Raw genomic sequence first — 13,086 nt, 5'->3', positions numbered from 1 at the left:
CCCGAGCCCTGGGATCTCAGGCTGCCTGTGGTAAAATCTACAAAGCAGGTTAGAGTAGAGGCTTCAGGCCTCATTATCATATGTAAATTGCCAACCCGCCTCCTGGCAGCGGGTTGGCAGCCCGACCCACCTGAGTGAAAGGTGAAAGTGGACGGGTTGTAGGCAGGTTGGGGTCAGGGTTCACATTTGCACAACTTTCACTTCCCCCCACGCCTCAAACCCACCCGTTCTTACCTCAGAAAATTCCGGCCTAAGTGTGAGGCCAAAATTATGGCAATTGAGGTTCAATGTGGGGAAGTCTAAGTTCACCCATTTTGGATCCAAGAAAGGTTGAGAGGAGATTTGATAGAGGCGTTCAAAATCATGAGGGGTCTAGACAGAGTAGATAGAGAGAAACAGTTCCCATTGGCGGAAGGATCGAGAACCAGAGGACACAGATTCAAGGTGATTGGCAGAGGAACCAAAGGCAACATGAGGGAAAACTTTTTTATGCAGCGAGTGGTTATGATCTGGAAAGCACTGCCTGAAAGGGTGGTGGAGGCAAATTCAATTGTGGCTTTCAAAAGTGAATTGGATAAGTACCTAAATGAAAAAAAATTGCAGGACTATGGGGAAAGGGCGGGGAATGGGACTGGCTGAATTGCTCTTACAGAGAGCCGGCACATGCTCGACACACTGAATGTGCTGTAACCATTCTATGATTCTACAAATATTTTCTTATTAGTGACAGACTAGGAGCTGCAGAAGAGCAAGGAATTTAGGTGTCGATGTACACAAAAACTCAGGGAAGATAAACTGGCCTTGGAATGCGTACAGCGCAGGTTCACCAGAATTATACCCTGGCTTAAAGGGTTAAATTGAGGACCAGTTGCATAAACTTGCCTTGAAGGTTGAGGTGTGATCTAATCGAGATATTGAAAATGATTAAAGGATTCAATAGGGTAGATACAGAGAAACTATTTCCTCTGGTGGGGGAATCCGGAACAAGAGGGCATAATCTTAAAATTAGAGCTGGGCCATTTAGGAGTGAAATCAGGAAGCACTTTGTCATGCAAAGGGTAGTGGAAATCTGGAACTCACTCCCCCAAAAGGCAGTGGTTGCTGAGTCAATTGAAATTTTCAAGACTGAGATCGATAAATGTTTGTTAGATAAGGAGCTCAAGGGATATGGAACAAAGGTGTGTAAATGGAGTTGAGGTACAGATCAGCACGATCGAATTGAGTGGTGGAGGGGCTTAATCACCTACTCTTGTTCCTAGGTTTCTATGTTCTATGGAAGTAAAACCACTATAAGAGTTAACCTTTTTTGTTTGATGCACAGGGGTTATATTAATCCCATTCGTCAAATTGTTAATTGACTGGTTGATAGCAGATGATAGCTACCTCATTTAGCTTGTCTTGCCGTCTCATTCTTATTTCTGGAGCCAGTTCCTCTAGTCTCTCAATCTAAAAGAAATTTTACAAAAAGAAGTCAATGAAATTACTGCAATTTGAATACTGATGGGAAATGAACAGCACAACAAAACATCCTTCCTGGACACACCTTATATTTTTGTTATACACAGCTTTATATGAACACTGTTGATGTACTGCATACTGTGTAACCATTAAGTCAACATTGTTGATGTTATACATGCTAAGTAACCATGAAAACATTAAAACCATTCCTGAGGTAATCTGTTCTATACATGCTAAACTGAGACAAATACACTTGAATAATGGAAAGAACAATCTCATTACATCTCTCAAATATCTCAAAATACACATACAATAAATTATTTTAAGTGACCTTACTGATGTTATTTGGGAATAGAAAGGCACGCAAATAACTAAAGGGGTTGACAATATCTAACGTGCCAGTTGTGGCTCAGTTGGTAGCACTCTTGCCTCTGAGTCAGAAGGTTGTAGACTCAAGTCCTACTGCAGAGACTTGAGCACAAAATCTAGGTTGACACTCCATTTTGCTACTGAGGGAGTGCTGCACTGTCAGAGGTACTATCTGTCAGGTGAGATGTGAAACTGAGGCCCCGCCTGCCCTCAGGTGGACATAAAAGATCCCATGGCACTATTTGAAGAAGAGCAGGGGAGTTCTCCCTGGTGTGTTGGCCAATAATTATCCCTCAATGAGGAATCTTTTAATACCTGTTTATTGCCTCATTGAAATAATCATCCATAAAGTTTAACCTCTTTCCATGTTGGCCACTCATTGCTGGGAGTTTTTTTAGAGCTCCAAACAGTGAGAAGATAGATGAGCAAATTTGTTGGCAAATTTCAAAGGCGTGTAACAAAAATATAATAGTAATATTAGACTTTAATTACCCTAATATAGACTGGGAAAAACCTAGTGCTAAGGGTAGGGAAGGAGAGGAATTTCTGATGTGTACAGAAGAAGTTTCTTGATCAATACGTCACCAGTCCGACAAGGAAGGAATCAATGTTGGATTGGGTTCTGGGAAATGAAATAGGACAAATGGAGTGTGTTGCAGTAGGAGATCATCTAGCTAACAGTGATCACAACATAATTTAGTTTAGAGTAATTACGGAGAAAGACCAAAAAATATTGAAGGTAAAAATGCTCAACTGGGGAAGAGCTAATTTCAGTGATTTAAGAAGGGACCTAGCACAAGTAGATTGGAAAAAGCGATTGCAGGTTAAAGCAATTACAGAGGAATGGAAGGCATTCAGGGAACAGAGAGTTCAGGCACAAACAAGGCATATGCTTTTGAAGGGAAAAGGTAGAGCATCCAAAGCTAATGCACCCTGGATGATAAAGGAAATAAAAGTTAAAATAAAATAGAAAAAGGAGGCTTATGACAAATGTCAGGAGAAAGATTCAGTTAATAACCAGGAAGATTCTGGAAAGTACAGGAGGGAATTATTACGGGAGGCAAAGAAAGGTTATGAGAAAAGAATAGCAGGAAACATTAAATTGAACCCTAAAACATTTTATGAACATATAGGCTGCGATTTTACCAACCTCGGTGGGTCCGTGGTGGCGGGTCCTGGCCCCACTGCTGGCTCCATCCCGGCCTCCGACATGACTTTCCCCTGATTGGGCTTGTTAAACCCGCCCAGCGAGTTTCCCGGCCAATTGAAGGAAGCGGGACTGATGATGTCATTTGATGATGCATCATCAGCCGGTTTCCTTAAAGGGACCATGCACAAATTTACTTTGACATTTGTACTGTCAGTGTTCTACAGCATTGAGGTGCTGCAAACACTGACAAGCACTGCACAAAGGTGCACAGCTGCACCCAGGCTCTCCCATGACTCCCTCCACATGCTTATGGAGGGAGTCACAGCACACAGAGGTCCTCTTCCCTTTCCATGGGTGGAAGAGGCTTCCCCAGGAGATTAACGCAGCCTGGTTGCACATTGCCCATGAGGGCACAAGCAGGGATGTCATTAGGAGGATCAAGCTGCAGTGACGCAAACCTTTCAATGATCTCAGTAGATCATGAAACGTTACTGCAAAGCCACACTCAACCGCATCCTGCTGTGCCACTCATCACATCCCCATCACTCTGCCTTCATCACCCTACTCCTGCACATCTTTACTCACACCAATTTACCTTGCACCTCCACACATCCCTCTCTATCTACATTATCACTTCCACACCTCGCTAGCCACCCCTCACACTCACCCTCATCCTAGTCCAATCAAACCAACTAACAACACACAAGGGTAGCCACTTGGGTGTTTTAGCCAATGTTCATGCGACATTTCTGTTAATGTGCTGTCAAACATTGAAATCTTTATTTTCAATACTTTGCTTTCTTGGACAGATTTGTGTGCACCTTTGGAAGTGGCTTAGTGAGTTGTAGTGAATGGTGAGACATAACGGTACCGCCCGCAATGCTGTTGAGCATGAAAGGAATGGCTTGGGCATTGTAGAGATGCTTTATGGTATTGGTGTGGGGTGATGCCAAACTGGCACATCATATGGCAGCTAGGGTGTGCAGCCTCAAGGGAAGTAAATGCGGCCAAGGTGAGGCCATCCCTGGCCTCCCAGGCAGCAATGCAGTTGGGTGCTGGTGCCCTATGTCCTGTGCAGCATCAGGTGATTGCGGAGAAGGTTGATGTGGTTGTTGGTGCTGCTGGTGTGCCTGGTGATGCTGGTGTTGTGGCTGATTGTGGTCAGATTCTGACGACCAAGGTGAGAGAGAGTAAAGTGCATCCATGCTGATGGAATAGATGGCAGGTAAAGTAAAGATGACAGAAGCGATCTGTAAATGGAGGGAGAGGTAATGCGGTCAAACTGCATGGAAACTTATGTAAAGACTTGCACTATCCTGAATCTGTAGTGGAAATGCAGTTTAGAGATGCTAGTGCTTAAGGGAAGATGTCTCAATCAGCTAGGAGCTTTGCGTTGACATTTGAAGCTGTCAACTCATCAGCTGATTCAATGGCGAGTGACCTCCCGCCTCAGCTTCACTGACGAGGTCTAGGCACAGCAGGAAACTGGTGGGAGACCTGTGAAAGTTAAAAAGCTGGGAAAAGAAGCATTGTTAAGTGGCTGTAAACAAGTCACTAATGATTTGAATTGGGTCCCCTGCCACAGCCTGATGGGTCTGCTCAGCACTGGCAGACCCGACATCGGGAAATGCAGGTGTGCGTGTTTTGACAGCGAGTTCCTGACCTGCTGTCAAACATTTTACATTTCATAGCTGACATGCCACCAATAGGGTCTGCTGAGCACTGGCAAAATCGTGGCCATGAAGTGTAAGAGGTTAGCCAGGGAAAAAGTTGCGCCTATTAAGGACCCAAAGGGAAATCTTCACGTAGAAGCAGAGGACATGGCTAAAGTATTAAATGAGTGCTTTGCATCTGTCTTCACAAAGCAACTTGACAATTCCAATGTGCTCCTGGCTGGCCTCCCACGTTCTACTCTATGTAAACTTGAAGTCATCCAAAACTCAGCTGCCCGTGTCCTAACTCGCACCAAGTCCTGTTCACCCATCACCCCTGTACTCACTGACCTACATTGGCTCCCGGTTAAGCAACGATTTAAAAATTCTCATCCTTGTTTTCAAATCCCTCCATGGCCTCACCACTCCGTATCTCTGTAATCTCCTCCAGCCCCACAACCCCCTACCCCTCACCCCCGAGATATCTGCGCTCCTCTAATTCTGGCCTCTTGAGCATCCCTGATTTGAATTGCTCAACCATTGGTGCCCGTGCCTTCTGCTGCCTAGGCCCTAAGCTCCGGAATTCCCTACCTAAACCTCTCCGCCTCTCTTCCCTCCTTTCAGACGCTCCTTAAAACCTACCTCTTTGACCAAGCTTTTGGTCATCTGCCCTAATTTCTCCTTGAGGCTCAGTGTCAAATTTTGTTTTATGACATTCCTGTGAAGCGCTTTGGGATGTTTTACTACATTAAAGGCGCTATATAAATACAAGTTGTTGTTGTTGTTGTTGTTGAAGCAGATGATGTGAGGGTTACGCTAAAAGAGAGGGAAGTTATGGACAGGATAGTAATAGATAGAGAAGACATACTAAAAAGAATAGCACTACTGAAAGTTGGTAAGTCACCTGGTCCAGATGGAATGCATCCTAGGTTGCTGATTGAAGCAAAGGTAGAAATAGCAGAGGCATTGGTCACAATCTTTCAATTCTCATTGGATACAGGAGTAGTGCCGGAGGAATGGAGGGTTGCTTATGCTATACCACTATTCAAGAAAGGAGGAAGGAATAAACCAGGAAACTGCAGGCCAGTCAGACTAACATCGGTGGTGGGGATGTTATTGGAAACCATTATGGGGGACAAAATAAACTTTCATTTGGAAATACATGGGTTAATCAAGGAGAGCCAGCGTAGATTTGTTGAAGACAAATAGTGTCTGACTGACTTGATTATATTATTTTATGAGGTAACAGAGAAGGTTGATCAAGGTAGTGTGGTAGATATATATATGGACTTTCGGAAGGTATTGTAAAGTGCCACACATAAGGCTTGTTAAGAAGATGGAAGCCCATGGAATTAAGGGGAATGTGGCGGTATGGATACAAAATTGACTCAGTGACAGGAAGCAGAGGGTGGTGGCGAATGGATGTTTTTCAGACTGGGAGGTGGTTTGCAGTGGTGTTCCCCAAAGGCCAGTTTTGGATCCATTACTCTTTTCAATTTTTATAAACTACCCACACTTGGATGTAGGGAGCAGCATTATAAAGTTTTCAGATGATACAAAACTTGGCCACGTAGTAGATAGTGATTAGGATAGTTGCAGACTTCAGTTGCGCCATTCACAACTCCTCAGATAATGAAGCAGTCCATGTCCGCATGCAACAAGACCTGGACGACGTTTAGGCTTGGGCTGATAAGTGGCAGGTAACATTCGCACCACAGAAGTGCCAGGCAATGACTATCTCCACCAAGCGAGAGTCCAACCACCTCCCCTTGACATTCAATGGCATTACCATCGCCAAATCCCCCACTATCAACATCGTAGGGGTCACCATTAACCAGAAACTTAACTGGACCAGCCACATAAATACTGTGGCAACAAGAGCAGGTCAGAGGCTAGGTATTCTGTGGCGAGTGTCTCACCTCCTGACTCCACAAAGCCTTTCCACCATCTACAAGGCACAAGTAAGGAGTGTGATGGAATAGTCTCCACTTGCCTGGATGAGTGCAGCTCCAACAACACTCAAGAAGCTCGACACCATCCAGGAGAAAGCAGCCCGCTTGATTGGCACCCCATCCACCACCTTAAACATTCACTCCCTCCACCACTGGTGTACCGTGGCTGCAGTGTATACCATCTACAAGATGCACTGCAGCAACTCACCAGGGCTTCTTCGGCAGCACCTCCCAAACAATCGAGCTCTTTCACCTAGAAGGACAAGGGCAGCAGGTGCATGGGAACACCATCACTTCCAAGTTCCCCTCCAAGTCACACACCATTCTGACTTAGAAGTATATCGTCGATCCTTCATCGTTGCTGGGTCAAAATCCTGGAACTCCCTCCCTAACAGCACTGTGGGAGTACTTTCACCACACGGGACTGCAGCGGTTCAAGAAGGCGGCTCACCACCACCTTCTCAAGGGCAATTAGGGATGGGCAATAAATGCTGGCCTTGCCAGCAACCCCCAGATCCCGTTATCGAATTTAAAAAAAGGATGACATAGACAGGATGGTGAAATGGGCAGAAGCAGTTCATTGCGGAGAAGTGTGAAGTGATGCGCTTTGGGAGGACTAATATGGAAAGACAATAAAATATAAATGGTACGATTTTGAAATGTGTAGATGAGCAAAGAGACCTTGGCGTCCTTATACACAAATCCTTAAAGGTGGCTGGCCAAGTTGATAAGGTGGTTAACAAAGCGTTTGGGTTACTTGGGTTTATAAATGGAAGAATAGAATATAAAAGCAAAGAGATCATGCTAGAACTTTATAAATCATTGGTTAGGCCTCAGCTGGAGTATTGTGGACAATTCTGGGCACCACACTTCAGGAAAGATGTAAAGGCCTTAGAAAGGTACAGAGGAGGTTTACCAGGGTGTTACCAGGGATGAGGAACTTCAGTGATGAGAGGTTGGAAAAGTTAGGAATATTCTCCTTGGAACAGAGAAGGTTAAGAGGTAACCTAATAGAGCTTTTGAAGATGATGCGAAGTAGATAGAGAAAAACTATTCCCTCTGGCGAGTGGGTCAATAACCAGAGGTTATAGATTTAAAATCATTGGCAAAAGATCTAGAGGGGAGATGAGGAGAACTTTTTTCACTTAGAGTGTTGTCGGGATCTGGAGCGCTCTACCTGAAAAGGTGGTGGATTATTGATTCCATAAATAATTTTAAAAGGGAGTTGGACAGGTACTTGAGGATGAAGAACTTACAGGATTACAGACAAAAAGTGGGGAAGTGGGACTAAGCACGACTGCTCTTGCAAAGAGCCAGCACAGGCACGACAGGCCGAATGTCCTCCTCTGCTGTAAGTTTCTATGATTCTATGGAACCATCAACTCTTCTCATTGACAGAAGTCAGCATTCCTGATTCTTGAATAAAGTCAGAAAATGTAGGTCAAGAAAAGCACACGTTGGCCCATCATGGATATTGAAAATCTATTATTTGTCGGGTTGCTAACTCTGGTTGGAGGGATTCTTGAAGGTTTGATCACGTGATGTTCTGACCACATGACATATGAGCAGATGGAGCCAGATCACATGACATGTGATCACGTGATTTCTGTCAATATTATTCCATTTACCTTATAGAAGTTGGGTCCCTGTAGATGAATATCTTTGCTTATAGTTTTGCGGCAGCAGCTGTTGTGCGAGAAGTTCCAAGAACCAGGAAGCCACCCATGAGCAGGCGAAGAGGGGAAACCGAGGACGGGGAAAGGGGGAACCTAGAGCAGGGAAGTGGGGAAACCGAGGGTGAGGAAGAGGGGAAATCGAAGGTCGAGGAGCGATTTGCAGAGGGGAAACCAGAGGCAAGAGGAACTTTTATTCCACCAGTAACTAATGGTAATGCACTTAAATTGCACTGATAACTAATAGTGATACTGGTAGCACTCAGATTCCTCTCATAACCAACTGTAATACAATGACTCACTGATAGTCTATTTGTAACTGGTAGTAGTAGGTGTAATGCCACAATATCCTGCCTGTAACTAGTAGTAATCTTATAATCCCCTGATATTCACCTGAAACCATAACTAGAAATCCCTTGTGTTGCACAAGGTACGGTCAGGCTCCCCAGTTGTTGACACTTTTAATAGGCCCCATTATGTTCATGAGCAATTGTTTATTTTCATTTCAGTTCAAAGATGATTAAACTGGTTATAATGCAATGCCTGGGGTGGGGATAGCTTTCTCCCTCAAAGAACATGTCACAAACACAGCCTCTTTAGACATAAGGGCTGAGCACATTTTAAGGAAGAGAGACTTGTGTTTGGATGCTCTCTTTCTTTTTGGCAGGGCATCAGCTGAGGAACCCAATAATCATCCTTTGACAAGAAGGAGGGGGCATATCGGGAAGGAGCAGTGGGAGGCATTAGGCTTAAACAGTGTGTTCTCTTTAGCAACTCCCAGCCTATGTGTACGTTGTTGTTGCTATAGGGGCTAAATTCAATAGACCCCGAAAACGGGCACAGGGATAGCAATGAGCGATTAACCCATGCCCACTAATTGCAATGCAGGCAGCATGCCAACTTTGCACTGTCTGCAAATTTCCATGATTTTAGTGTGCAGCCAGCATTAACCGCACTGTTCATTAGTTGCTGGCACAAGTTAAAGCTAGGCTAAACTGCTAAAAACTAGCCTGCACCACTTAAAAGGGAGGTGCATTGTGGTTGGAGCAAGTGCTGGCAGTCATTCAGGAAGTGAATCTGACCTGGGAAACAATGATGAATGAAACAACATGGGAGAGAGTGGGCTCCAAGGTTTTATGACGCTGCACTGGAGACCTTGGTGGAGGAGGTGGCAAGTAGGAGAGACATCCTGTATCCGTAGGGAGCCAGATACACGCTCAAAAGTGGGAGCAGATAGCCACGGAGGTCAATGTCAGGAGTCAAGCCCTGACGACCTGGATGCAGTGCTGCAAGTTCAATGACCTCACAAGAGTGGCCAAGGTCAGTGAATTCATCTTCAAATGCCATATCCCACCAACTGCATCACTAGCCTCACACACTGCTCAATGTGCCACACCCCCATCACTCACCTACCAACAATCTCTATCAATCAGGACACATAACTAACATTCATAGCTTCACCTCACCCTCACACACTTAACACTGTTGCAAGTCTCACACCCACATCTCACAGCTTGCACACACTGCCAGCTATTCAAACATGACAGCCAAATCACCCAAACAGATTGCACCACACTCACCGACACACTTCCCTCTCTCTTACAGGACAAGGTGGTGCACAACTGGAGGCAGCAGGAGATAACCGGCGGGGGACAGGCGCGCCTGCATGTCTTTACCCCCATGGTGCTTGGAATCATTGATATGTCTATTGCTGAGTCCGTGGACAGCGGCGGGACTGAAACCATTGAAGATGATGGTATCCTCATACCTAATCCTCCTTCTCACATCCCACTTCCCCCTCATCCCACAATTTCTTCTGATTTACAAGCTGTAGATGGTGTAAGCATGCACCTCTTGCTTTCGCCTCCTCCCCTCACCACAACTTTAGGCTTTTTACATCCCAAATCTCTAATTACTATGCATATAACCTTCTATTAGCAGAATTACAAAATGTGTATTTTTGTTATTAATCTTTGTAAATAATTGTCCTGAATCACCATATCTCAACGCTTAGCTAACGTTTTGTGAAACTTCATACAAATTATATCACAATTAAAATCTTGCCCAGATGTCATTTTTTTTTCCACAGTGATGTTCTGATTTGGGAATGTCTGCTAAATGTTTTGTATTGCAGTGCATGCATGGAACATCTTTCATACCCTCTTCATGATGCTTTGCAGTCTGTTCTTCAAACCTTTATTGATAACCGTCAAGGCATCAGTGCGTGGTTTGGGGATAACTGAAAATAAAAGAACAAACTGGTAGAGAACAGAATTTTGCATAATTTATGGTCCCTTTTTGTTCATATTTTCCACTCCCGTGTTTACTCCTGAGAAAGTGGGCATGTGACTGACTCCCGTGACTCCACAGTTGTAGCTCTAGACCCTGTTGCAGACCCGTTAGCCTCAACTTTGTGACTTCTATTCGCACGTGTCAACTCAGTTTGTGTGAATTGCAGGTAGAAATCAGGTCCACAAAATTCTTGGCGTCAATAATGCCATTTTTAAATTGTGTAAATATTGCACTCTTAATACAGAACTATGTGAAAATTTCACCTTTGAACATAAGTACTGAAGAAAAGGAGGCCGAGAAATTTGGGAGTGCCCATTTTTGGCACTTGGTACTTACCCTGCTCACGAATGGTAAAGTCCAAGGAACCCCGGATATTGAGCCACGGACAATGTTCCCTGTAATTTCTTTTGGCCCTGCACGGCCCCTTTAAGTGGCTGCGTGGACCATTCTAAATGCCGCACATACACGTTTTTTACATTGAAAAGCCGGCAAGCTGGCTGTGCAGGGTTCCCTCGAGTGCTGTACGGCTGCGCAGCATAAAGTGAAAATTTGCCATGGACATTATTTCCATATCAATGGCACGCAAGTAAGTAATGGAAGTTCGGGCCACTGTTAATGCCGAAGCGGCCCACAGGTAAGATATTGCGGGCCTTGGTATATACTGTGTGTCTCTGTGAATAAAGGCTTCCAAAAACTAGGCTTTAGTATTCCTACTGGCTCTGCTGGAAAGTAGGGAGAACGGGAACAATTTGCTTGTTTGCTTGTTGGCTCTCTGTATTGGGAGAGTGAGTGTGAGGGAGAACCACAACTACAACTTCTACAGTAACTGGAAGAAAATAATATCTACTTGGAAGGAGGGAGACTACTACCAACTGAAGATCAACATAAGTTTGGTGCACCATCTCTTCAAGACTATTACCTGTAAGTGGGGGGGAGTAAAGAAGATAAAGGCTGAAAGATCATGAGGGGCGTGTGTGTGTGAGCGTGCTCTTTCAAAATCAACTAGGCCGCACATACTTAAAAACATTGCCTGGCCTGGGACAGCTGGAGCTGTCAGGGTGAAGTTTTTCTTTCTATTCCCATTAAAAAGACTTGGTGGGGGACTGTGCCTGGGCAGTTCCAGCTGTCCCGGGTGAAGACATCTCCTCCCCCTACCAGGAAGATGCTAAAGACTTGTATTTAATATCTAGAAAGTGCACCCCTGCAACACACACACCCACCCATCGAGCCCTGTTTTCAGTGGTGACCTCACCTCCGGAGCCTCCCTCATTCCTTCCCTCTCTCTCCCTCTCAGTCTTGGGAGGCAACCTCTCCTTTTTGTTATTATTGTTTACTTTTTTTGAGCAGAGGGGAGAAGGTGCCGCTCCCATCCTAACGTCACAGGGGGAGGAGGGTTTCATTTTTCTCTAAAACCCCTCTGTTTGAAAGGCCGTATTAATCTCAGGCCTAAAACTTGGGGTGAGTGTAGCCCTGAATTAACAGCAAGGGCAACTTCATCTACCCCAATGAAGGGGCAAGCAAGGACATATGTGGGCATGGCAGCTCCATCCGTTCCTGCTGCCCTGTCACCTTTCACCCTTATTACCAAAAAACATGGGGTAAAGAGCTACACTCGCCCCAACATGACCATCGAGGCGTGCGTCGAAGCCATGGCTGGGTTGTCAGCCCGTCAACCATCGTTGCCACCTTGAAAATTTACGGGAAGGCTGTATTTTTCCTGAGGTCCGAGCAGGCAGTGTTCCTGGCCCTAAATAAGGGGTTCATGCTGGACAGGACATTCCTGCAGGTGGATCCTCTCGAGACTACAACGCACCAAATTATTTTATCAAATGTCCCGCCCTTTATTCCCAGTGAGCTTAACTGGGAGATATGAGGTCAGGGATAGCGCTGATCCTGTTCAGCTTCAGGGAGGCCAGCCTTCATCAGGTCTTCTCCTTCCAGCATCAGATTTACATTCCGCTGACGAGGGACAAGGACACAGAGGGTGGATTCATAATTAACCACCAGGGGACTCCCTACAGCATTGTCTGGATGTCGGCGGTACCAAGCCTGCAAGAAGGTGGGGCATGTATGTAAAAACTGCCCCGCCTCCAAGGCCACCAAAACAACTATGGCGGCCAAGGCTGGCACCGCCACTGCCTCACCCCCTGCCACGCCCCCGTCCCTGCCCAAACGTCAGAGGCCAATGTCATCGCAGCCTCCAGCGGGGAGGGGGGAGAGCGTCAGCACAGAAGGAAGGCGCGGAGGAAGAATAAACACCTCGGGCAGAGTCCCCCGAAGAGCGCGTACGGTCCCATACCAGCACTCATTCGGGATCCTGAGCCTGAAGCCCGCGCTCATGATTGTGCCCGCTTCTGTGGAATACTTGCATCCTGCAGTCAGGCTCGGGATCAGGAGCCAGAAACAGGAGGATGTGTAGGTGGAGGCCTCTGCAAACATGGAGGTCTCCCTCCCCCTGTACCCCTCTGGGAGGAAGAGACGAAGGCGCCACTCCTTTGAAGCGGAGGAGGACCCATATTCCCCCATGGAAGAGAGACAGA

General features: G+C 45.7%; 1 protein-coding gene across 1 annotated transcript in view; it reads right to left on the bottom strand.

Annotated features, from left to right (window-relative positions):
* Positions 1–1,382: 1,382 nt before the first annotated feature.
* Positions 1,383–13,086, bottom strand: part of LOC147121256 (uncharacterized) — a 306,514-nt gene continuing 294,810 nt past the window's right edge. The window contains exon 5 of the mRNA XM_085977640.1: positions 1,383–1,446. Within this exon, the coding sequence (XP_085833766.1) occupies positions 1,434–1,446 (13 nt within the window). The 3' untranslated portion in view covers positions 1,383–1,433. The remainder of the gene's footprint in view (positions 1,447–13,086) is intronic.

The sequence above is a fragment of the Somniosus microcephalus genome, chromosome 3 (genome assembly GCF_052327205.1).
Source record: "Somniosus microcephalus isolate GS21.2 chromosome 3, FLI_Smic_1.0, whole genome shotgun sequence".
Lineage (NCBI taxonomy): Eukaryota > Metazoa > Chordata > Chondrichthyes > Squaliformes > Somniosidae > Somniosus > Somniosus microcephalus.
Note: the sequence above shows the minus strand (reverse complement) of the source record. Positions and strands in the feature narration are given on the sequence as shown.